This window comes from Patagioenas fasciata, chromosome 4 (genome assembly GCF_037038585.1).
Source record: "Patagioenas fasciata isolate bPatFas1 chromosome 4, bPatFas1.hap1, whole genome shotgun sequence".
NCBI classification, from domain to species: domain Eukaryota; kingdom Metazoa; phylum Chordata; class Aves; order Columbiformes; family Columbidae; genus Patagioenas; species Patagioenas fasciata.
Window position 1 is genome coordinate 55,720,037 of NC_092523.1, and position 25,287 is coordinate 55,745,323.

General features: G+C 53.2%; 2 protein-coding genes across 4 annotated transcripts; both read left to right on the forward strand.

Annotated features, from left to right (window-relative positions):
* The first annotated feature begins 920 nt into the window (after positions 1-920).
* PRDM8 (PR/SET domain 8) lies at positions 921-6,350 on the forward strand. 3 transcript variants are annotated; one of them, XM_071807924.1, is made up of 5 exons: positions 1,696-1,808; positions 2,896-3,187; positions 3,348-3,568; positions 3,844-4,075; positions 4,306-6,350. In XM_071807924.1, the coding sequence occupies exons 2-5, from the start codon at positions 3,058-3,060 to the stop codon at positions 5,709-5,711; spliced, it is 1,989 nt and encodes a 662-aa protein (XP_071664025.1). In that variant the 5' UTR covers positions 1,696-1,808; positions 2,896-3,057; the 3' UTR covers positions 5,712-6,350. The 3 variants fall into 3 exon arrangements, with proteins under 3 accessions (XP_071664026.1, XP_065694049.2, XP_071664025.1); XM_071807925.1 differs by lacking the exons at positions 1,696-1,808; positions 2,896-3,187 and adding an exon at positions 921-1,244; XM_065837977.2 differs by lacking the exon at positions 2,896-3,187 and having other exon boundaries at positions 1,302-1,808.
* An 8,473-nt stretch (positions 6,351-14,823) lies between these two features.
* FGF5 (fibroblast growth factor 5) lies at positions 14,824-25,079 on the forward strand. Its single transcript, XM_065837429.2, has 3 exons — positions 14,824-15,152; positions 17,998-18,101; positions 22,827-25,079. Exons 1-3 carry the CDS (start codon positions 14,882-14,884, stop codon positions 23,166-23,168), a joined length of 717 nt encoding a protein of 238 aa, XP_065693501.1. The 5' UTR covers positions 14,824-14,881; the 3' UTR covers positions 23,169-25,079.
* The last annotated feature ends 208 nt before the right edge of the window (positions 25,080-25,287 follow it).

Consider the following 25,287-nt stretch of genomic DNA (forward strand, 5'->3'; position numbering starts at 1 on the left):
CCCGGTCGTGATTCTAGGAAGCATAAACTTAAAAGAAAGAATTCGTGTACGCAAAAGTGCTGTTTTGCGGGGCTGAGCCGACGCTCTCGACTGGATTTCACTTTTACGGTAGCATCCGAGTCTGAATAAATGCTCATAAATGCCTCTACGGTCCTTTTTAGTGTCGGGGAATTTCGGTATCTGACATAATGCCGAAGCAATTTTGAGATGGTTCATGTACCGTGGTGTCCCTTAAAATTCTCGTGAATAAAAATAAGGCGTAGATTTTCTTCCCCCCCTACTAAGGACAATCATTCGGACAATTTATATCACATAGCAAGAGCCGCAGTGTTAAAAATAAAATTTAAAAGAGAGAGAGGAAAAAAGAGGAAAAGGGAAAAAAACCCTTTGACGCAGAAATTGAGATCCGAAATTTTACGGACTCCCATATTTTTAATATTATTACAATCTCCGTTTTAGGATACACTGTGTTTTGTCGAATTAATAAGATAAATGCTGAAAGCATATTATATGCAGCCTTTAATCCTAATGCAAGGAAAATCGTAATTATGTAGAGGATAAGTGAATTTGAAAGCCAAACATCAGCCCACTTTCCGATTGCAAACAACGCTTCGTTCGCCTCTGGAAAACGCTTTGTCTCTTCTTTTGTTTAGTTTACGGGTGGGGGCTAAATTTTATTTTATTTTTTTTCTTTAATCTGCTTTGTGTCTGAAATGACGGCGAAAAGGAAGGAACCGGTAAACACTTGTCCGTGCGGTAAAAACCTCATTTTGGCACAGAGCATCTGCGGATGCTTTTGCTTATCAAATACGCGTGCGTATCGATAAATACACGAGCTCCGCGTGTGCAGGTGTGTGAGTGTGTGCTTTGCCCCCGCGCACGGGGAGGCAAAAGAGATCCCTAGACTTCTTCCGGGCGCGGGGAAAGCCGAGGTCTCCGGTCGGCAGAGGCACACGGGCCAGAGCAGCCCCGTCGGCGGCTCTCTCCGCTCCGGACCGCGTCGAGACAGCGGCTCCGGGAAAGCTTCGGCGGAGGCGGCGGGGAGACCCGGGACCGCCCGCTCCCGGTGACCGGTCGCACGTCGGGCCTCCGCCGGGCGCTTTCCCTATCTCAGCCGCCCAGAACAGTCGGCTCTAGGGAGCAAGGCGGGCGTTTAATCCGCCTCCGCACAGGCACTCCTGCCTGCCTTTATCCTGGCGAGGAGGGATTTTATTCGCGTGTCTGAGCTACCCCCTGGCTGGCAGGTGAGAGAGCAGAGGGGTAAGGCGGCCGCCGGCATCCCGGCGTCGGTCGGAGGCGTCCATGGGCCCCCCGCTCGCTGCCCCACAGCCCCTGCCAGTCAGGGCAGGAGCGGTGGACTTGAAATCCGCACGCTGCCATGGACGGCATCGGTGGGAGGATGAGCCCATGCCACCCCGGCCTCTCGCCCCGTCCTGCAGGTGCCCCGTGGCGGTGGAGCCAGGTGAGAGGCGGGCGGGCAGCAGGCAGCGAGCAGGCAGCCCCCGAAGGGGTTAAAGGGAGGGGACGTGGGCTGTCACGCGTCATTGGGCAGATTATGTGCAGCAAACAAAAAGTGTGTGTCTGTGTGCCAGTCACTCACTGCATCGGGTCCATCTGCACCGCTCGCCTCCCCGGCCTCCTCCCCGCCTCGCCCGCCCGCTCCCCCTCCACCGCCCGCGCCCCGGCCCCCGGTCCGCCGCCTGCCCCGCCATGGAGCGGCACTGATACAATAGCGCCGGGGGCAGCGGAGGCAGGAGCCCGTCTTTGTGCCACTTGTCGGGGCGAGGATTATATTCCCACTCTTCCTGGTGAGTACCCGCGGAGGGGCCCTTCATCCCCCAGCGCCTCCGTCGCCGGGCCCGGCGCCCGGCCAGGGGAAGCCGCACCGAGCCGGCGGGGTAGCCCCGGAGGAGGGAACAATGCCGGGAGATGGCCGTGCCGGGGGCCTGGGCGCGGCGGCCCTGACCGGTTGCGGTGCCCAGCGGCTCCGGGAGCGGCTCCGGCGTCGCCCGGCCCGGACAAAGGGTGGACGAGGAAAAGCAGAGCCGCAGGGCCGGGGGTGACCTATTGAGACCGACGGATGCGGGGCCATGGGGAGCCGTGCGGGGCCCGGGGAGAGCGGGTGGAAAGTTTGGCGGGGGCCGCTTGCTGCCATTTGTTTCGTTTGGCGAAATAATCCCTTCGGGGATGGGATGCGCAGGGCAGCACCGTAACGACGAGGGCGGCGAGTAGGCAGCGAAAGCGCCCTCCCCCTGGCCCTCGTTCCCGCGGGTGGACTGGGACCCGCCGCCGCCCGCTCCGCCGTTTCGGGAGCCGAAGTTCCCGCGGGCGCCGGGAACCCAGTTGTCTCCCGAAAGTGGGGGAAAGCGCGGCTCGGCGGGGCCGTGCCCGGTGCGGGCGTCTTCGGGTGTAAATAGGCGCACCGAGAGAAACAGAGATTTATTCCTGAGCCAAGCTAAAATGAATTATTTCGATGCCAGATGGGGTGGTGGGAAAGCAGCCGTAAACTAGTCAGGTCGGAAAGGGAAAGGGCATCCTCAGCCCGGCGCGCAGCTCCTTCCCCAATCTCGGCAACGCCGTGCGCGGCTGGATGCGCGGGCAGCCCGGCGGCCGCCGTCCCACTGCCGGCACCCTGCCCGCCTCGCCTCCGCCTGCATCCGTCCCTCGTAGAACACTGGAGCGGAGGCTCACCCTCTCCATAAATAAGCGTGTCGAGGTAAAAATAATTACCTCTGCTTGCTGCTTTTAATTAAAGTCTCGGAGGGAAAGTGCTGGATTATGGTAATGAGCAGACATACGTTCCCTCTTGTAGAGCGGAGCGGGAGGTGAGCTGACATGCAATCAGCGACAATGACAAGCCACTTGAAATCCATTCGCTCTGCTTCTCTGTCACAGCCCGGAGACCGGCCCAGCTCCTCTCTTGCAGGGGCCCCGGTGCCCAGGGACCGGCCCGGGAGCCCCTCGTCTCGGGCGGAGGCCCGCAGACGGCTGCCCCTTTTTGTCCACCTCCTGCCCGCGACCGGATCCTGCTGCTGGGTTTTCCGCCCCTGAGCCTGCATGGTTGCTGCCCGGAGCTGGCTTTCGTCGAGGTCGCAGCCGGGCTTGCTAATAAATAAATCATCGCGACAGCTTCCCCCCACCTCGCCTCCCGCTCACGGAGCTCATCGCCTTTATTTTTTCCAGAACGGTGAAAGCCTGGTTCTTTTATTATTACCATTTTTTGTTATTTCTTTTTGTTTGGTTTGGTTTTTGTTCCCCTGCGGGTCGCGGCCTCATCTCCGCGCAGCGCTGAGGCGAAGCCCTGCCGCGATGTAACGTGTTCTCTCTGTCCCTCTCTCCTCCCGCAGACATGGAGGACGCCGGCGTCCAGAGGGGAATATGGGATGGGGACGCCAAGACGGTCCAGCAGTGCTTGACTGACATTTTCACCAGCGTTTACACCACCTGCGACATTCCGGAAAATGCCATTTTCGGCCCCTGTGTCCTGAGCCACACGTCCCTGTACGACAGCATTGCCTTCATCGCCCTGAAGTCTACTGACAAGCGCACCGTTCCCTACATATTTCGGGTAAGAGCCGCTCGTATGCCGGGTAAAGCATTTCGCCCCGCACCCGGGGAGCCCGCCTGGCACGCCGCCGGCGGTCGCCCCGACGGCCGGTGCCCGAGCACATCCCCGCCGCGGAGCGCTTCCCTGTCGGGCCGCCCGCTACTTGCTACGGCCTCGCTGAGCCGGGCGGGATCCTCCCCGCCGGGAAGTTTTCTCCCGCCGTTTCTGCCGGCTGCTCGGCGCTGCTCAACCCCATCCCGTCCGTCCATGCGGGTTTATTAAAGTGGAGTTTGCAGGTGGACACGTCGGCGGCCAACGGCTCATCGGAGGGGCTGATGTGGCTGCGGCTGGTGCAGTCGGCGCGGGAGAGGGAGGAGCAGAACCTGGAGGCCTACATCAAGAGCGGGCAACTCTTCTACCGCTCCCTGCGCCGCATCGCCAAGGACGAGGAGTTGCTGGTGTGGTACGGAAAGGAGCTCACGGAGCTGCTGTTGCTCAGCCCGGCCCGGGCCCCCGCCCGTAGCAACGGTGGGTGCCCCCCGCGGCCGTCCCGCGTCCCTTTCCCACGGCCCCGGGTGACCAGGGGCCGCCGTTGCGGGGTGAAGAAGGGAGGCTGCGCGGGGAGCCCCGCCCGGTATGATGGGGAGAGGCGGCCGGCATCGGGACACCTCCCCCCGCACCTTTCCTTAATCTGCCTAGGGAGCCTCGTTGCCGGCCCTGGCTGACCGGTGCTCCCGTGTTTGTGTGTCCGGCCGCAGGCTCGGCGCCCTTCGCCTGCCCCGAGTGCAGCCAGCGCTTCCAGTTCGAGCTGCCCTTTGCCGCCCATCTCCGGTTCCGCTGCCCCAAGAGGCTGCACGGCACCGACACCGGCCCCGCCGCCGAGGCTCCCGGCAGCAAGGACGGCGCCGGCAAAGAGCAGGAGACCGGCAAATACTGCAAGCCTGGTGGGCCGCTTCACCACCCTTTCTCCGTCGCCGACGGCGGCAGCGCCGCCGCCAGCACCAAGCCCTCCACGGACTTCCACAACCTGGCGCGGGAGCTGGAAAACTCCCGCGGCGGCCACGGCGGGTCCCCGGGGCGACCGGCGCCCTCCGACGGCGGCCCCGAGGCGTCGGCCGGGAAAGCGAAGCGCCGGTACCCCGAGGAGGAGGAGCGGGGCCCCGGGGCGGGTGTGCGGGGCCGCTTCCCGGCGGAGCGGCCGGGGCTGCCCTCGGCGCCCAAGGAGGAGCCGGTGTGCGCCCCGCAGCAGCAGTACCGGGCGGCCGGCTCCTACTGCGGCTTGGAGGAGGGCGGCCGCCTCTTCACGCCGCCCAGCCCGGAGACGGGAGAGGCCAAGCGCAGCGCCTTCGTGGAGGTGAAAAAGGCGGCCCGTGGTCCTGAGCCGGACGGCGGCCCCGAGGAGGGCCAGGAGCGCTCCTCCTCTACCACCCCGGGGGCGAGCGGCGGGGACCCGGGGCTGTGCCCGCGGGGCGGCCCCGGGGGCCCGCTGGCCGCTCGCCTGGAGGGGGGCAGCCCGGCGCGGGGCAGCGCCTTCACCACCGTGCCGCAGCTGGGGAGTGGCGGCGGCCCCAGCGGTCCGGGCAGCGGAACGGAGGAGCGGAAGAGCGCCTTCTCCCAGCCCGCCCGCTCCTTTCCCCACGTCCCGCCGCTGGTACTGGGCCAGAAGCTGGGCGGCCTGGGCGAGCCCTGCCCTGACGGCGCTGCCGCCCCCGCCCGTCTCTATGCCGCCGAGGCGCTGGCCGTCAAGCTGCCGGGCGGCGGGGAGGCAGCGAGCGGCGGGGGTGGCGGCGGCGGCGGTGGGGGACTGCCCAAGCAGAGCCCTTTCCTCTACGCCACCGCCTTCTGGCCCAAGACCTCGGCGGCGGCGGCGGTAGCGGCGGCGGCGGCGGGGCCGCTGCAGCTGCAGCTGCCGTCGGCGCTGACGCTGCTGCCGCCGTCGTTCACCTCGCTGTGCCTGCCGGCCCAGAACTGGTGCGCCAAGTGCAACGCCTCTTTCCGTATGACCTCGGACCTGGTCTACCACATGCGCTCCCACCACAAGAAGGAGTACGCGCTGGAGCCCCTCGTCAAGCGGCGCCGCGAGGAGAAGCTCAAGTGCCCCATCTGCAACGAGTCCTTCCGCGAGCGCCACCACCTCTCCCGCCACATGACCTCGCACAACTAGCGGGGACCCCCCTTCTCACCCCACCCCGGGGACCCCCTGCCCGATCCCCCGCGGAGGGCAGCGGCCGCCCGTCGCTTTCTTTCCTTTCCTTTCGATGCACGCATTTTCACTTTCCGGGGAGTGGAGGGGGAGCGGCGGAGAGGACAGCGGGGGAGAAGAGGAAGAGAAGAAGACGAAAAATAGGAAGGAAGAAAAAAAAAATAAAAGCACTGGGGAAAAAAAAAAAGGAAATTACTTACAAAAAATACATTTTTTAAAATGTCATATATTGCAACATATTGATGCATTTGTCATACGTTTCTACTTAAATTATTAAGCACTTATGGTTTAGATGTAATAATAATTATATGTGGGGGTAAATTTTTATTTTAGATATAAAACTAAACGCGAGGAGGAGCGCGGCGGGCTGGGGTTCTGCATGCACCGGGCACCTCCCGCCTGCCCGGTCCCCACCGCCCACCGCCCGCCTCCCTTTTACTACAGAGTGTCACTTGGTGCCCGTGAAATGATGTCTCAATAGTTATGTGTTACCTTTCCTTTGTTTTTGTTTTTTTTTTTTCTCCAAAAGATTTATTAAACTTTATAGTTTATCTGGGTATGTTGGATGCTTTGACAATAAATGACTTTATTTTCTTCAAAGCACCTGGATGTTAATCATACCGGGGAGCGGTGGGGAGCCGGGTGGCCCCGCGGCTGCAGGGCAGGGGCAGTGACACCCTCCGGACCACATCCTACTTTCTTCCTGCCTGCCTGCCTGCCTTGGTTCTGTACCGTGTTTTATTCACCGTTTATTTCTCTCTCTTTTTTTCATCTCACCCTTCCCTTCATTTTGTCTTACTTTCAGTGTTGTTTTTTTGTTGTTGTTTTTGTTTTGTGAGTTTGTTTTGGCTTGGTTTTTATTTGTTTTGTTTTTTAATTTTCCTTCCTTCCTTCCTTCCTTCCTTCCTTCCTTCCTTCCTTCCTTCCTTCCTTCCTTCCTTCCTTCCTTCCTTCCTTCCTTCCTTCCTTCCTTCCTTCCTTCCTTCCTTCCTTCCTTCTTCCCTCCCTCTCTCCCTTCCTTCCTCTTCTTTCTCTCCTCCATTTTTCTGTCTCTCACTTTTCCCTTTCCTCTATTTCTTCCTTTTCTTTTTCCTTTTCCTTAACAGCCCTCCTCAGGCCTGCTCTTGCTCCCTGGCACACTCCTATCTTTGCTCCACATATCCACCTACCTCACCATTACTGGGAACCTTTATTGCCCCCCACACTTTGCAGGGCTGTGCATGGTCCCTGGCTCACAGGGTGGGGGGAGCCTGGGCCCTGACTGTTGGCAGGGCCCATGGGAGATGCACAGGGCTTGGGGTGATGGGGCCCAGAGGACTCCACCCCCATCCAAGGGTGTCCTGGGGCAGGGTGTGCTTGGTGGGTCCCCTCTGCCCTGGTACATTGTTTGGGTGATGGAACCACAACCTGGGAGGTCTCAGGAAAGGGGGATCCTCCCCAAGCACAGAGGGACAGCCTGGTTCGCTGGGCACCACCTGCACTGGGTGCATGTTATGTCAGACTCATGTACTTCAGGATGCAAGGGAGAGAACAAGCTGAAGGAGAAGTCTGGTGATGTTTCTAAAATCCATTTCCACATGCGGGCAGGTGTAACTCTGGCGGGCGCTGGGTTCTGCCAGCACAAGGCTGTCTTTGTGGCTTGGTGAGTTGCCAGCAGGTAAAATAACCCAAAGCAGAGGTGTGCAAGGTGAAAGCCCAAGTCAGAGCTCCAGAGTCCTGAGACTTTGTGCAAATGAAGCTCAGGTTACCACCAGTGTCTGCTGTCACGTCTTTTGAAGTTTGCCATGAAGTACCTGGACCTTTTGCAAAGATTTTACAGCTCCAGGATAAGCTGACTAGGGCTTCTGATAGTTCATACTTGAAAACACTGTATACTTTGAGCCTTCTTGTATCTTTCTGAGAAGAGCTCAGGCTAATAACCAGCACTGGCCCTCCTGTACAACAGAAAATCACAGTTAGGTCTCTAATATGAAACTGGCTTCAGAGTCTGGAGGTTTCCCTCTGTAAAGTACACTTTCCATTCTGATTACTCTTCCCCACACGCTTGTAGACTGTGCTGGAGTCTCTCCCCTTCTCCGGCTCTTAGCTGATGCTCTTAGGTCCATCAGTGTGCTTGCCCTTGAAAGTCAAAATGTGCCGAACCCCAGAGACTGTACGAATAAACTCCAAACCTCATGACGTGCTAAACCGGCAAACCCAGTACCCTCTGCCTGCCACTCACTGCAATCAGATCATGCATAGCTCCACCTGTTTGCAATTAACTATGGGGCCGAGCCCCTATATATTCCCCAAGAGCCTTTCTTAAAGGCAGCAGCCGTTCTCGTCTCGTCCCGTCCGTTCCCAGCGTTGCTGTGCCGCAGTAATAGATGTTTCCCCGGTTGGTGGGGGGCGGTCCCAGTCCCCGCGGGGCTGCCGGGGGCGGCGCAGGGCGGGCGGGCACCGCCATCTAGCGGGGCCGCCGCCGGCCCGAGCTCGGCGGCGGTACGGGGAGCGGAGAGTGCTCGGCTGTCTCCATGGTTTTGCCTTTGGGGGTGTGAGGTCGTCTGGGCTCCCGCAGACCGAGCAGTCCCGGGACTTCTTTTGGAGTTCAGTGCCTTGCTGGTGCCCGGGGAGGCTGATAAAGGAGGTACAAGTGGTGCTCACCCCAGTTTTGTATAGTAACTCTGGGGTGTTTTTGGGTCTAGGTGCTGCTGGAGGGCTGCTGCTTCACCTCCTCTGGCCCCTCAACCTTGCCCATTGGTGAGTGTTACAGCAGCTGGCTTACAGCTGTGGGGTCTCCGGCACTTCAGCACATACAGTGTTTCTCAAATATTGTTGAAATACTTCATGGCCTCTCACAGCCAAGTGGCTGCATGTGCTTCAGCAGTGGGCTGGGGGCACTGTCTTGCTCTTGCAGCACCCTGCTCTTCCATCTTTTCATTTTTACCCTGTCTGCAAACACAGTGCTAAGTCCCAGGGCTTTGCTCGTGGGGTCTGTTTGGGATATGGGGCACTTGCTTGCATAGTCAACCCCTTAAAAACAGGCTTACAGAACACACATGGTGCAGCAGGCACCCTGTGGCACACTTGCACACAAAAGGCACACTGTTCCTCTACATAATCACCGAAAAATGTGAAGGACTTGTGGCCAGAAAATTTGATCAAAGGTGTTAGTCTTTATTTTGATAAAATCTGATATCAGTATCAGAAAGGATAAATAAAACTTGAAACCTTACTGATGCTATCTGCACAAGCAGCATGCCAAGTAACAAGGGCAGGCAGCATGCTTGGGTATCATATTAATGAGCATGATGAGAGTTTCCCTCTGGTTGTTGGGGCTTAGGACTTGGCCACAGCAGGTCATTCACTCCCCAGAGCTGTGCTGCCTTTCCTCAGGGTCAGAGTTAGGGCTGTTGCCCAAATCCTGCTGTTTTGTGACTTAACAGTGTTGTCACATGTGAAAAAAGAAGGAAATGAATATTTCCTTTATTGTTGTGGTGTGTGGTGGTGGGGTTTTTTTTGTTGTTTCTTGGGGGGGGTGGGTAATGTTTGTCTCTGCCTGTGGGCTAACACTGTGCTGCATCTCTGTGCCATGGCAAGCATGAGCAGATGTTGGTGCCTGTGGCAAGGCAGACACTGGCCATGCTATGGGACACCCCAGCTTTTGTCTGTGTGGGATCCTTTCCCAGCATTGCAGCCCAGAAAAGGCAGCACAGAAGCGGAGTTCCGGCATTTCCTGAGGAGAGAGCTGACCCTGAGCACCCATATTTGAGCACACAGCTGCATCTGTCTCTGAAACCCACCCCATGAGGTGTGCCTTCAGTGTGCTGCAAAGGAGCAGGGCACCTTGAGAGTGAGGAAGGGCATTCTTCAGCTCCATCTTGCCCCAGCACTGCCAGGGGAGCCCATTGCCTGTTCCTGTGCTTGAGGTGAGGCTGCTCAGCCATATTGCAAATAATAATAATTCCAACAAATGCTGATATTAATGCTGTTATTGGGGTGCAACAGGCAGGTTTGCAGCCCCAGTAGTTACTATCTGAAAGCAGATCTGAATTGCATTTATTCTGTCAGTGATATGCATGGACAAAACTGCGGTTTGAGGTTTTTTGGCTGTTTTTAATACACAAAGCAGCAATCAGGTGGCTACAGACAGCAGACCCACAGCTCACAAATATCTGGGCTGAAGTGAAGAGCCTGCCTTGGGGCCCAATCCTGCCCCCACTGAAGCCAGTGAGTTTAGCATCTGGCTCCACGCAACAGCAGGCTCAGCTGTGGATTAGAATTTTTTTTAAGGTCTGGACAGAGGTGTTTGAGCAAGGTTTCCATGAGGCTTGGCCCCCTCCCAGCTCCCCTGGAGCATCCCTCCACCTCCCCTCATTCTGTCTCACTGCAAGTGCTTGGTGCAATGCCTGCATGCTGCATCTCAGCCTAGAGAGGTTGTCCAAAAATCTCTCTGCTGGGTTTTCTGCTCAGCATGAAGATGCAAAGCAGCATGCTGGCATGATGGAGGGACAAATGTGTGCTTCCTGGTTGCTGACACCATTTGCTGTGATTGCTCATGAGTAGGCTGGGCTCCTCTTTTTAAGGAGTGTATTGCTAGTTAACCTGTAATTGGACAAGCTGTTAAAATTGAAAAATCAGCTATTAAGATTTCATTGTAACACCCAGATCTTAAAAATGAGTTTTTCAGTTGTGGATATCTAAGAAAAGACTAAAACGGTAGTTTTGAAAACAGTACAAGCTATACAGTATTTGTTCTCTACTTTGGAGCCAAAACCAGACCCTGCTGTAAAGGTCTTATTTAGAAAAAGATCTCACTAGGTGCATAAGGTATTGATGGTGGGTTTAAAACAAATACACACAAAAAGCAAAATGCGTGAGGAGGGTGGCTGGACACTGCAAGAAGGCTCAGGCCAGGCTCTCCCCACCGGGTGTGGGCACTGCCATCCAGGAGCATGGCACTGTGTGTCTCCATGCCCTTGCCCTGGCACAGCCTGTACCTGCAGCAATGGCCCCAGCAGAGCTTCACTTTCCCTGGGGACAATACTGCAGTCCTGGGCACAGACACTTGCATGGTACCAAGAGGACTTCCTGTGTAAAAGGAGGAATCAAGGTGCTGTGTGTGTGTGGACGTGCACTGATGTGCAAATATATCTGGTGCCATGGGTACGGTTTGTCCTTTGGTACCAGATGCTCAGCAGAAATCCCTCTATATTGTTTGGGAGAAGGTATGGGGGTTTTGTCCTCTTTTAATGGGGTGTCCATCAGTGTCAGGGATGACTGCATGTGCTTGAGGGATGCACTGTTTCCTGTGTTGCTTGTAAGAGTGGGCAAGTGTGAGAGAGTTGCCCAAGGCGGCATGTGGAGGCCGTGGCACACCTGGGACCAGCCTGTGCCTGGGAACTGCCTAGTGTGTTCAGTGTAATGTCCACCTCCCATCTGCACTGTTTACTCTATATTTTGTCTTAATAATCCACCTGGGTCCCCCACAGCACCTGGCTTATCATTTTAAATCAAGTCCATTTAATGCATGTGCTTCTTGTAACATGTTCTGCTTTCAGCTCTGTGCAAAGAGCTGCTCTGATGGCCAAGGCTTGCACCTTCCTCTGAGGAGTGGGGACATCTCCTGGAGGCATGTGCAGGGCTGTCCTGGAAGCATGACTAGGGGGCAGCCACCCCTCACCTCCTGTTGCAGGTGAGTCTCAGGCCACAAATACCTATTGCAAAAAGTTTTTTGCAAGCTCCTGAGGGTGGTGCAGAGTAAGTTTCCCCAGGGAACACTGTGTCTGCACAAACATAGGGACACATGTCACTTGTCAGAACCCCAAGCAGTTCAATCCAGCATGCTATTACTCTACTACTGTGAAATAAACCTTGTGAGTGGAAAAAATAAGTGAGGTTAAAAACCTCGTGTGCTTTCCCCTTGAGGCCATCTGTTAGGACACTGCTATAGCCTGGTATGGCTTGACTTGGGGCAATCATACTCACATATGTGCATCCCGCTGGAAAACAGGGCCTCCTACCAACACAAGTCTGGTGGAATGTGTGGCAGCTCAAGCACAGTAAGGGCTACAACTTAACACAAAAGCTTGTTGAACAGAGCTTCGCTAGCTTGTTTTATGTCTTGTCACATTTTGCATTGCATATTGTTAAGGAGCAATTAAAACAGCACCAAGCTCGCATTTGGAGGGGAGGGGGTGTTTCTGACATGGCAGAGCACTGCCCCATGTTACTCAGCAGATCAAACAGAGGTTCAGAAGAGCCCTTTTCCTTTTCAAACAAAAATTTCTGCACTTGAAATCCAACTTATCCTCTCCTTTTTAAAAAAGTTTTCTCTGTAATGAAACCTGGAATAATTTAGGTGACATAACATTGGCATTAGGCTTCAGGAGCTGCTGGTGTGTATGTAAGGGCTGCTACTGCCAAAGGCAATTATGTTGGATTATTCCAGGAAGTTGCTATTACATGTACTTACTTATTTATTTAGAGTTAAACCTCTCTCGTGCTCTTTTTTCTTTTTTTTTTTTTTTTTTTATGTACTGTGTTATGCTACATGAGCACTTGAGCTATTTGAAGTTACAGTTAATGCATCATGTTAATGAATAGATTCAAATTAAAGCAATCCAAGACTATGTATCTCATGCCCAAAGGACAGTGTGGGAGTTTTCTTTCTTAAGGTTTCATTGTGAAGATGAAAATATGCCACGTGCCATAAGGACAATACCTTGTGCGAGTGATTTCACTGTCTGATGTACGTGTATGGAGCAAGTGCAGCTGGCTGGGCTATGACAGTGACAGGGGATGTGGGAGTCCCCAGAGGAGGGTGATGCCATCCTGCAGGAGCTCCCATCTCAGGCAGGACACTACCTCTCAGGCAGGGCATCCATGTCCTATCCCATAGCAGGGAAAAGAGGGCAGTGTGGCAGGTGAGCCCCAAAAGGGCTTGGCTGTCTCAGGGTGCTCCCCAAAAAGGTCTGTGAACATGCAGCACAGTGGAGTTGCTACCAACAGCAGGTCTAGAGGACCAGCTTGGGCAAGCCAATGTGACAGGTGTCACCTTCTTGGTAGCCTTTCCAATGGCCTCACCTGTTGGAATTCAGGTTTTCAGGGATTTATTCAAGGGGCGCAGGGCGGGATCTGGTCCAGAAGTGTGTGCAAGCAGGGGATGCCTGCACCAGAAAAGCTGGTGAAAACTATGGAGATGGACCTTAGGGTCAAAATGTGGGAGGCTGGGCTGGCTGATTAACCTCCGGGCATCACAGCTTTGGGTGGACATCTCCCCCTGGGACTTGCATGTGTTTTCTTCCTGCTCCTGGGCTGTTGCTGTGTCCAGTTAACCCCATGATAAAGAATATAAATGTGTTTACATTTACCTTAACTTCCAGTGGCAGAAATGGTTTATGGTCTCGTTGACCTGGATGGAGAACAGAGATTTCCCAGGGGCTGATCCTTGGGAGGTGCGGCCTTTAAAGCAAAATGCAAGAAGGGGAAATCCTCCTCAAGTTGTGTGACTATGCCTCAGTTGTGCTGATATATAAGGTCCAGTGCAAACTTCATGGAAGAGGTTTATAGCCCATTTAGGTCCTTGTCTTTCTGATGGATCCAGATTCAGAGCTAGTGTGTGCACCGAATTAAACAAGATGAGGTGGGTAAGGGGAAGTAATAGATTTTACCAGGCCAACCACTGCAGCTGATAGAAGTAAACAAGATTTTGAGTGCTCTGATCCTCCTTCAGGTATGTGTATCTATATATAGGGGTATCTACACATACAGATATTTGCACTTACATGTTTTTATATATATATATCTGTGTATGCGTGTGTGTATATATATATATGTGTGTGCTGATAAATAGTTTGAAATCGCAGTAATGTTGTTGTGAGATCATTTCTTTTCACAGCAGATGGTGCCAAGTGTCAGTCAGGCTGGATATTGCCCCTTCAGTGTGTGTCCTTCCCTGTGCCCCTGGCCTTCAGCTTCCTCTGAAGGCGAAGGTCACCCTCCAGCATGCCACCAGCTCTGCCTCCTTCCTGCCGAACCTGATCCCTGGGAGTGCAGTCCGGCTGAGCCTGCTGGCCAGAGCCGACCCCAGTGATAGCTACAGAGCATTTTCTGGGTAGGGTTTAGGGGGGAAACACAGATTTGCAAGAGCAGTAAGGGCACATAGGTGCAGCGTTTGGGCTGTGTACTGAGCAAGGCAAGTTTGACAGATGTCAGCTTCCATAGAGGTGAGGTTTTCTTTGTAGCTTTAGAAGATGCAGAGGGAGCACTGAACAGTCCCCAGGAGCTCAAAAAAGCAGAATATGCTTGGTGTTGTACTGGGCCAACAAATGGGCTGTTGCTGCCAGATCTCCTACAACATGGTGCTGCATGACAGTTGTATTTGTAATTGGGAAAAAAATATGGCTGCTGGTGCTGGTGGGGCACTGAGCATGTGTCAGGGTTACTACACCAGCAGTGGGAGGCCACAGGGCTGCCATGATCCCCTGCCTGGGAGCTGCAGGGGCTGTTGTGCACGAACAGGGGCTGGTGCTTTCTTGCAAGCCATGAGATGCGGTCAGGGAATTTATAGTGGTGGCAGCAGTTGGACACCCCCTCCAGTACCCCCCAAGGGCTGCTCTCTAGGATCAGGCACAGCAGGGCCACCTGATGCAGGAGGTAAAGCAGCTTTCCTGCTTGGGGTGCTGCCTCCAGCCCCCAAAACACTTTTTGAGTCCCTTGCCTGGGCCTGAAGCTGTGCTGGCTTTGCAGCTGCTGGCTGTCGTCTCCCCACACCCCCGGCCTGGGGGGTTGCAACCCAATCCCTTTCCAAGGGTTTTGCTGGGCCCCACCGAGCCCCGTTGCCCAACCACGGGTGAAGCCGCTGACAAGGTATTTCTCGTCGGTAACCCGAGGCGCAGCCCCATCTCCTCCGTCTCGGCGGAGCGGACAAGTTAATTCCCCAGATTTATGCGCCCCCCGAGCCCCAGCATCTGCTGCGGGCGGGGGACGGAGGGCGGCGCAGCCGGGGCAGGGGGTGCTCGGCGCTGCCGGGGCCGGGCACAGGTGCGGGGCCGCCGCCCGCTTATAAATCCCCCGGTGGCGGGGAGGGGCGTCCCGGTTTCCCCTGCCGGGACTCCGCGGGATGCTGCGCCCTCCCTCCCACCGGCAGCATGAGCCCGTCCTTTCTCCTCCTCCTCGCCCTCCTCGCCCTGCCCGCCCGCTCCCGGCGGGAGCAGGTGCCCGGCGGGGCGCAGCCGGGGACGGCGGACCGCAACGCCCCTGCGCTTTCCTCCTCCTCCTCGGCGGCAAGGCCGAGTCGCTTCCCGCGGAGCCGCCCGGGGCGGCGGCGGGGCCGGCTGTACTGCCGGGTGGGCATCGGCTTCCACCTCCAGCTGCACCCCGACGGCCGGGTGGACGGCGCCCACGACGCCAGCCCGCTCAGTGAGTGGCCGGGGAGGGTGGTCGGGGGGCGTCTGGCCGTGCATCAGCACGTGGAGCAGCGGGGCACTTCCCTGGTGTGGCCACGGGGCTGTGGCACCTCCATGCCAGGGAGGTGGTGCTGCAGGTGCCCCTCTGCGGTGATAGAGCCCCTCGCGCCCTGCTGCCTTTACCTGGGGTGAGCTGGGGCAGAGGCAGCCTCGGGAAAAGTGCATTGCAGTGCTGTCTGCTGTGGGAGGCTGGGGCTGGGGGATGTTGGGCATGCGGGGTGCTGTGTCCCACTGCCTTTGGGTGGGCCACCACCCTGGGGAGCGGTGTTGAGCTCTGCCTTGCTCACTCTGGGAAGTGCCACTCTGTGGGGTTTGTCCACCTTTGGGAAATGAGTACAAGAGGATTGATGCGAAGGTATGAGGCTTGTGCTCCCACCACAACACCTCGCTGGGGTACTGGGTGGGAGGATGCTGCACAGGGCTCTCCCTTGTGCCCCTTTGCCATCATTTCCCCATGTAACTTTTCTATCCTTCCCTCTGCATTTTCATTGTTCCAGCAAGGCAATAGGATATATTCAGTTTAAAAATAGGACCGAGCTGACGTTCCCCTGAGAGAAAGCATTGCTAACTCATGGCTTATCCCTTGGGTCAGAGTTGCTGTGATCTCCTGTTAGAGGGAATGAAATGGCAAGCAGGATGAAAAATTCTCTTAAAGAGCCTGGGGTGACCCTGGGAGTACATGTGATTTCAGCTGCCAGTTGCGTCACAGAGCAACAGCCAAATCTGACCTGGACTTATGCAGGCCCTGGTCTGTGCCATGGCCCCACAGAGGAGGGCAGTTGGTGGGCATGGATGCAGTGAAGCTGGAAATTGTGTTTGGGGTTTTGAGCAGTTTGCAATAGCAGGGGAGGAGCACTGTATGTGCATTGCTGGGAAGGATGTTAAGGGTTGCAAAGGGAAGGGATGAGAAAATGGGGCATTCAGGCCAGTGCTGTTTTGGGAGATGCGAGTTTGGAGGGACTGCCTGCACTCTTCCCCCTAAGACAGAAGAGGTGTGGGGAAAGGGTTTCACCCCTTTGGAGCCGCGGGATGGTATGCATCCGTCAGGACTCTTCTCTGTGAGATATGCACAGCCTTTGATGCTGCAGCAGTCTCGCGGGGACTTGGATTATGTGAAGTTCATTCCTCTTTAATCTGAGATTTTCTCCTTGGAAAGTCACATGGGGTGACAGCATCACCAGCTCTACACTTCAGAGCAGAGCCGGCCCTGGCTAGGGGCATGTGCCAGAGAGGGAAGCTACGCAGGGGTATGTGCCATAAGGATCTGCTCCCTTCTCCCCTTTTTTTTGGGAAAAGGTCAACTTTTGGCAGGGAAACTCCATCTTTGGCCCCTGGTAAACTGGGCTTGGCCCAGGACACCTCAATGAGTGTGGGGCAGTGGTGGCTATGCTGGCTGGGAGACATCCTCCCCAAGGCCAGCAGGTTTTTTGGCCTGTCCTTGAGGACAGCGAATGTGCTGGAAAGGGTATGCACCTTTTTGCAGTGGGGTCGTACAACCCCATGCCTCTTGGCAGCTGTTACTGCTGGGGCAGGTGGGGTGAGGAGGGGTGGACCACAAGGCCCCCCAAAGTTGTCCCCAGGCCCTCTGTACCAGGACCTGAGCACCTTCAGGAACTGCACTTTCTCCTTAAAATAAACGTGGGAAGTGGTGATCCGATCCACCGGCCTCAGGGATTTAACAGCGGTTTCATGTTTGCTCTTGGCATGTTAATCCGTGCAGCCCTTTGCTGGGGCCAGGCGAGATGCTCTCAGGGCTCCTTCCTCTGGGACCACTGGGGCCACCCCAGGGCTGCAGCTGTGGGTAGCAATGCTTTTTTCCCAGGTGGCAAACAGAGCTGGTGCCGCAGCTGCTGAATGCATGAGATCTTTGAAAACCAAGGGAGCTGAAGCGTGGATGACGGGTTGGAAGCACACGTTAGGGTTGTGGTGCTTACCTCGTCTCTTCCTGGCTGGCAGGACACTGGAGGACGTCTTCTTCCCTGCTGACACCCTTCATCTGCCAGGGGGGATACCATGCTGTGTGGGGAGATGAAATATGTTGGTGCTATTGCTAAATGATGCTCAGAGGTCAAAGCTCTTCTGTAAGATGAGTCATGCACACCCTGCTGAGGGCTAGAGCACTGATCCTTCTCAGCAAATACCCATTTGAGGAGGAAAAAGGCTTGTTTTTTCACAGCTGGGCTGTGTAGCACCTGGCTCCCCAAATCCTGCTTTTAGGAGAAGCCTAAAAAAACATTACTGGTATCTTTAGCCCAAAATTGTGTGTGTCACACTTTTATTTCCAGAGTCTAGTGCATACAGGGAGGAGGACAGGCAAAACTGATCTCAGCAGGCTGGCTGTAAGGCACAAGGGTCTTTCTTCTCCCTCGGCTGCTTTTCCCACCCTAGAGAGATATTTCCCCAGGTGTGAAATTGCTCTACTGCAGCTGACTCAGAAATTGTCCTCTAACACACAATTTCTAAAATTTAGAAAACAAATCAAAACAACACCCCTCCAAACCACACAACTTCAAAATCCAAACAACCCCTCCTCCCCCCCGCCCCCCAAAAAAGCCAGACCCAAATCCCAAAAAAACACAGACAAACAAAAAGCCCACCACCACCACAACCCAGCCCACAGCCATTGAGGAGTAAATGCAGGGCTCTTTGTGGGGTTGAATATGAGTGCTGCATGGAATAAGGGAGCCAAAGAGCAGGGTCTTGTGGAGAGGAAATGCAAAAGTATGCGACCTTTTTTTTTCTTTGTCACACCAATATGGAAAGAACTGTGATTTATTCTGGGATTTCTGTCATCCTAGGTATTTTGGAAATATTTGCTGTGTCTCAGGGGATTGTAGGAATACGAGGAGTTTTCAGCAACAAATTTTTAGCGATGTCAAAAAAAGGAAAACTCCATGCAAGTGTAAGTAACCCCCCCACTTATTAGTATGTATTGTTTGTTAAAGGCCTTGTGACAACTTCACATGCACGTGGCAGCAGTGCTCCCAGGTAGCACTTTGGTTGCCGGAAGGGCTCTGTGCTGCTGGGTGGCATCAGAACTGTGCATTCAGATAGGGGACAGGTGGACCTGAAATCCCTAAAGCCCACGTCTTACTGCATTTAACCAAGAAAAGTGGCACTTTTTTTTTTTTTTTGAGTTGGATATTCGCATCAAAAGTACTTGTTCTTTGAGCATTGCTGGTTTATTTTTAGCAACTTCTGCAGCATATCACGCAGACGGTTTTAGCCAAATGTCTCCTGGAGAGCGGCATGCGTAGTGCCGGCAGCTCATCTGTGCCCGTTCACGCATGGGGAAGGGACTGCGGTGCTGGTATTTTGGCTGGGTTCACCCTGAGTGCATGTCAATGGGGGTGAACCAGCACCAGTGAGAGCATAGAGCTGTACCCAGCTTTTCAAGGAGATGAAGTCCAGCCTGTGCAGGAGTATTGCAGCTAGCTTGGAAAAATCCCAGTAACTCTTGTTTCTGCAGGTTGTTTTCAGGAAGGTTTGGGTTTCCTGCAGGTCTATTTGTACTTTTTCCAGACTTTTTGCATTGAATGAATCCTGTAAGTTGGTTTCACTTCTTTTTTTCAAGTTAAAGGTGCTGCTTCCCAATTTTTTCATTAGTTCTAGAGATCATTTAAAGAAATGAAAATAACTGCTCTGCTTACATGAAAGTTCTTTGCTTTCAAAAGTGTGTATAAATGCAAAACCCAAAGAAGGGGATTTTTAGTGCAGCATCTTGGATGACCTGTCACCCAAGTTTGTTCCCAGGGATCCTGTTCAGGCCTGATAGTCTGGAAGAGGGAGAAGCAAATTGCCTGCCTTGTGATTATGAGGCAAACCTCATGGTTGTGAAGTGGATGTTACTGATGTGCTTATACTGCCTGAGTCTGCAAATTGCATTCAGGTGAGATTTATGAACTCTCCTTTCTCTCCCTTGAGTCTTATTGGAGGGTTATTCCTGCAACCTAATGATGCCTAAAGGGTGAGAACATAGTTGCATATTTTAGGAAACAAAATAGGAGTGGGAACAGTGTCTGGGATAAAAGGAGAACGGCTGTATGGAGGAAAACACGGGGGAAGGAGGTGGGGCAGGACAAGGACAGAGCAGGAGAGGAGCAGAGGGAAGGTAAAGGAAGGAGAGGAGAGCAAGGCAGGTGGTGCAGAGCGTGATCCTCGGACCTTCCAGAGCCTCTCCTCCCTCACAGCATACAATGAGCCCTTATTTGAGCTGAAGCCTTGATTTATACCCCGACACAGGCAGAAATTAAATCAAACCTCATTGGTGTATGGTTAATTGTCACCACACAAAGGGCAATGCTGGAGAGGGACCTCAATTAGGCAGGTCAGAGCCAGGGGTTAGGACACGTGATGCCCCACTCGGATGAAAGGCGTGAATTTGTAGAAACTTGACCCAAATGTCTAAAGATTGCTGGGCTAAATAACGCCAATAATGCAACCCCGGCATCTGTTGTTCTTTCCTGTCTTGGCAGGATAAAGTTATTTCATGGCCTAATGAGTTTTGAGCAGTACAAAGTGAGTCCTGTGCCTGTCACTCAGGGCAGAGCTTTGATATGGGAGTCACGCTGGTGCCTTTGTGCTGAACTGCAGATAAAAGTCATTCCTGCAGGAATTCGGGCTCCTTCGAAACTGGCTCACGGGGCCCTGTTTTATCCAAGCTTGGTGCTTTATAGCAGCCCTCTTTTTTTATTTATTTATTTTTTTTTTTTAATTGACATCAACTTAATTAAATTACCAAGTGGTTCATTTTTAGAGGCACCAGCTTCAGAAACTGACAGTAATCCCGGCAATTATCAGTTGCGTGCACAGATGGCTTCTTCCTCGTTGTTAAATCCTCGGTCCTATATTTGTACATTTTTAGCCTGAATCAGGCAGGAGTGGGTTTGGTATTGGTCTTGGGAGGGGCCGTCAGGAACCTCAAAGGTGAGACTTATCCACAGGGGTCTCAGGTGATTTTTCTTTCTCAGGAGTTGTTCAGAGTTGACCAAATGCTGTGGTCCTTGCGTGGACAAATCTCCATTGAACTGAATTTTGAAGTCTGACTTCAAGATGGCTCTTTACAATTGTATCTGGAGTTGCTGCAGAGTAGATCTGACTGCTGGCCAGTGCATGGTGCTATGCTGCCTGCTCTCTGCTGAGAAAAATGCCTCTTTTTCCCTGGTTGAAATGGTGCCATTGCTGATTTGAGAAGCTGGGACATGGGGAAAACCTGTCAGAGTGATGGTGAACCAACAGCTGATATGCTTCCCACTGTGCTTTGTAGTCTGGAGGGGAAGGCTTCCCTCCACATGCAGTGGCTGCAGGTTTCCTTGTTCCCCCACACCACTGACAGGAGCAGCCCATGGCATTCCACTGCGTCCCCAGTTTGGAACACTCAAACTTCCCCAAGTTTCACTTTGGAGGGGATGCTACTCCAGCTATTAGGGAGCAGTTCCCCCCAAACCAATCTGAGCAGGAACTTTACCTGTCATGCTCCAGATGGGGACCTGGACAGCCTTCTTACTGCCACCTCCCTCTGTGGGGTGGCATTGCCCAGAAAATGCTGGGTCAGATTGAAAAAATTAATTCAGCTTACCCATGAGAAAAGCAGTGGTGATCTTGCCCATCTGTTCAGGAATTTGTATGAGCAAGGGCACGAGCATCTTCTCCTACTTACAACAGCATTTGCAGTGCCTGCTCGAGCAGATTTCAGTAGTGCATCCGTGGCCACAGCCAGCCGTGATGCCTGGGCCAAGGCAGCCAGCTTCGTCTCAAATGCCAAAAATGTTCTTGCTGTTTGCCTAAATCCCATTGGGAAGCATAGGGCCTGTTTCAGGGCTGTTTGCACTGAGCACCCTTTCAGGAGCGCATCAGCCCCTTTGTCAGTCCTAAAACCTCCTCATGTAGAGGCTGGTGCACAGGTGTCTTGCCCGAGCACTACTGTGTGTGTTGAGGCTTGAGAGTAACAAGGGGTCAGCAAAGCTTTGCGTTATGAAGGTGTATACTCATACATGGATGATGCAGCATTATAGACTTATAAAAGATGGGGAAACCAAAAAGGAGTCATCAAGATGCTGTTTCTTTCAAGTGAAGAGCAAAAGAAAACTTAATTCGAAGTGTTATGGGGGAAAAAATGAATTGCAGGTTGGGGACTCTGTCAGTTGTGTTGTACAACTCAGTTTCCTCACTTAAATTAGGAGTTCAAAAACAATCCCAGTCAAATAGGCCTTCTGTGTGGTTTTATAGCAATGCTTGGCAGTTTTGTCTTGTTCTCCTGTGCTGTGGGTTTTGAAGCTAGAAAGCTCAGCATCCCTTTGACGTCAATAGTTGAAAGGGTTGCTTTGCAATCAGACTGGTGCACCAGGCATAACTGGAGAAGCTATCAGAACACCAGGTGACACGCCTGTGATCAGATTAAAGCGTGGCAAAGGATTTCAGGAGGACTGCTGGAGGACGCAGCCAGGTATCACAGTGCTGTGGACACATAGCTGGGGCATTATGGCTCTGGCTTTGTACTTCTGAGTGTTGTGGTATTTCTTCTTCCCCTCCTTGGGAACAATAAGCAGCTGTTCTGGGCAGTATTCACTTTGTCCTCTAAGGCAATGGGCGATAGCTAGCATTTCGTGCTTTCCCTGGTGTCAGGATTTGCCTAACACACATTTTATTTTCTGCCAACAGTGTGACTGTCCCCCATGTGCCTGCTCACTAGGCAGGCCCTTGCTCTGCTTCTTTATCCATCCGCAGAAAAATACTTTATTTTCTTGGGGTGGCTTGTCTCAGGGTGAAGCTGTGGGGCTGCCTCCCTTTGGCCTGAGTGGGAGCTGTTGCCAAACCTTTTCTCATCCCATGGGCTGGGCATTAGTGCTGGCTGTGACCCAGCATCCCTGTAAGGATATCACTATTTCACTGAAGTTGTTCTCATGGGTGCAAATCTGTGGCAGTGGATCTGATGTTTTAGGGAGCGATGTCTTATCCCTTTGTGTTGGGGGAAGTCTTTCCCCTCAGCCATGTGGGAGTCAGTGAAGCCACCCTGTTTATAAGAGGCAATGTTCTTTGACTGCAAATAATTTCTTCAGGTTATTAAGGGACAAAATGCCCCAAGTTCATTTAAGATGAAGAAAGAAAAAAAAAATCCAATCCAATCAAACCCATGTTCAGTGAAGCAATGAAAATATGCATGCAAATTGCCTTTCCAGATTATTAAGCGACGATTTGGTGCCAAAGCAAGGGGTGTAAGGGCAGGAATGGAGATGGAGCGGAGGCTCAACCCAAGGGTCCTCAGTAAGGTTGCTGCACAAGGGCTATGGAGCCTTGTCCTCCCTCCTGTGGGTGGGAAGGGCAAGAGGAGAGCTGGGGTGGGAAGGATGGCGCTGGAGCAGGCCAAGGCTCTCACAGCCTGGTTTTTTTCTCCAAGAAAGTCCAAAATTCGGTGCTAAGCAGCCACTAAAAGTACCTGTGTTCAGAGGTTTTCCAAATTGTAGGGTGCCTGCTGGCCTCAGAGTGGGTTTCCTGAGTGCCTCTGTGCTGCTGCTCGCCCCTTTGGACCTGGTTTGGGAGACTTAAAAATCCGTGAAGCATGGCATGGCAGGGGATGGGTAAAAGAAGCCCTTTGCTTATGATGCACTCTGGCTCTCTGTCCCTGCAGGCCCGGTTCACGGCGGACTGCCACTTTCGGGAGCGCTTCCAGGAGAACAGCTACAACACCTATGCCTCGGCTGTGCACCGCAGCCCGCGGTCGGGCCGTGAGTGGTACGTGGCCCTCAACAAACGGGGCAAAGCCAAACGGGGCTGCAGCCCCCGTGCCAGACCCCAGCATGTCTCCACACACTTCCTCCCCCGATTTCGGCAGCCTCAGCCTCCTGAGCTCGCCTTCACTGTCACGCTTCCCGAAAAGAAGCCCCCACCACCAAAACTGAAGGTTGCCCCGTCGCCACCTCGAAAGAGCCCAGGCCTTGTCAAGTACCGTCTGAAGTTCCGCTTTGGGTAGATGCACCGTGATGGGGATGCCAGCATGGGAGAGACCGGACACTTGGGTGGCTTTTCGGGGGTGACCCTGCGGGACACCTGCATCCCTTCTCCCTTAATAGACATGGGGAGGCTCCAGGCAGCGGTGCTGGACTTGTGGTTTTCTCTTCATCCTGTAAATCAGATGGCACTCTTGGAGGTGTGCACTGGGACAATATAATTTGGGTTTTCCAAAGAGTATTTCCTGTGGTGAACAGAAAACACTTTATGGATTTTGGGTTAATTTTCTGTTGTTGAAAGAAGCAGAAAGGTACCTCTATGGCAAACATATTTTCTTACCTTATTTTCACTAGTGACTCTTCTGACAATCATTTTCATACAAGAGATATTATTGGAGCCAACCTATTAAGTGCTTTTTTTGTTTTGTTTTGTTGGGTTTTTTTGCATCTCCTTTTTGCTGCACTTTTTTCTTCCAACCATACCTCAGACACCCAAGTCCGCCCCTTCCCCTTTGCTTACAAACCAGCTCCTCGATTCCACAACAAAGTAACAAGACCAAGCCCAACAAATTCATTCACCTTACCATCTGAGGTGCAAGAAGGTCTTAAAACTCTTTGTTGGCAATAATACAGACAGATGGTTTTGTGGTGTTTGTTTTTTTTTTTAAGGCTTGCAGACTTGGGGAGGGTGGCTGTTTGCAGCCCCACAGCCGTGCTCCTGGTGATCTCTCCTGCTCTTTCCTGGACAGCTGGATGACCGAGTCTCCTTCTGTCCATCAAAGTATTGCTTCAATATCTATGTTTAAAATACCTCTGTCCTGGCCCTGTGGCATTCCTGCTAGTGCCAGGAGGGAACCGTGCCAATAGCCCTCTCCGGCTGGTGGCCGGGGGGAGCCCCTCCAAGCCACTGCTCCCTGGAGATGGGGACAGGTTTGCTAGGGGGAGCCCACTGGTTTATTCTGACAGTTTGTGCTGCTGATTTGTTATTCACTTGGGTGTGGGAGGGGAAGGTTTTCATTTTATAGCAGCTGTAGCAATGTGGCAATAAACGCTGTTACAGCTACTTGTATCTTCAGAAGTTTTTTTCCCCACCCAGGCTGTCCTATGGTCCTGACCATAGAATTGTATTTTCGTCATGGTGTTACCTGTGGAGCAATTATGAGTATGGAGTTTTTAGTCAGCATTTAGCTGTGTTGTGTAGGTACAGAAAATGGTAGCATTGAACCTCACTGGTTAAGCCTTAATAGAAGCCCAGGCAGGCTCATGTCAGCAAATCCCCTCCTGGCTTGAGCCCTCCTAGTGTTTTAGTTGTCGATTAGCAATAACTGTTGAACCTTTTATTAAAATCTGATCATCATACAAAACATTATTCCCATTTAAAGTGAGGTTCTCCACCCGTTGTCCTTCTGGGCAGCCTCTGTCCAGATGCATCAGCTGCAAGTGGCAACAAATGATTTTTGTACAAGGGTGTGAGTTCCACATGCAGGGATGGACGGTGATGCCAGAATAAAATATAACCATGCTTCATTTTATAAAATAGTTGTGTAATCTTTTGCCTGTTTGCTGTCCGTGCTTTTTTTTTCTTCCCCTGAAGGTGAAAAATGAACACAGCTAAATTAGCTGCTATGCATGTTTTTGTCAGTGGGTTTGGCCAACATGTTATCAAGTGACAGGATGGAGTGGAGCAAAATCGGTGCATGCGCTTCCTTTGTGTTATATGCTCTGCATACTTTGTGCTGAGACAAACCTCCCAATCATTTTTCTGGTGCAGTTGTTTGGGCTTGAGTAATGGCAGGGGAGTGAAAGCCAAACACTGCACCCCTGCCATTTCCAGTGAGAAAGCCTGACCACAAATTTAAAAAATTCAAATAATATTGCTTATCTGCTGTTCAGCAGTCAGACACAATTAGGTGTAATTAATGTTCAGTGAAGCATGGGGCCACATAAATGAACTAATTGAATGAAAACATTTTCAGGAGCCCCCTCGGGGGGTGCCAGCTTCAGCCCAGCATGCTTGTGCCCAGGGTGGGTACCTGGAGTTCCCTGAGCAGGTAAGAGAAGGGCAAATGTGCTGGTCCCTGGCTGCCACTGCTTTCCATCATAGGGAAAATGTATTTTTTAACTCTTATTTTGTAGGAAAAT

Excerpts from the sequence above, each read along its gene's own strand:
- FGF5 (XM_065837429.2), top strand. The coding sequence starts at position 14,882 with ATGAGCCCGTCCTTTCTCCTCCTCCTCGCCCTCCTCGCCCTGCCCGCC. Across the intron at positions 15,153-17,997 it reads CCACGACGCCAGCCCGCTCA|GTATTTTGGAAATATTTGCT; the intron begins GTGAGTGGCCGG and ends CTGTCATCCTAG. Across the intron at positions 18,102-22,826 it reads AAGGAAAACTCCATGCAAGT|GCCCGGTTCACGGCGGACTG; the intron begins GTAAGTAACCCC and ends CTGTCCCTGCAG.
- PRDM8 (XM_065837977.2), top strand. The coding sequence starts at position 1,379 with ATGGACGGCATCGGTGGGAGGATGAGCCCATGCCACCCCGGCCTCTCG. Across the intron at positions 1,809-3,347 it reads TTATATTCCCACTCTTCCTG|ACATGGAGGACGCCGGCGTC; the intron begins GTGAGTACCCGC and ends CTCCTCCCGCAG. Across the intron at positions 4,076-4,305 it reads GGCCCCCGCCCGTAGCAACG|GCTCGGCGCCCTTCGCCTGC; the intron begins GTGGGTGCCCCC and ends GTCCGGCCGCAG.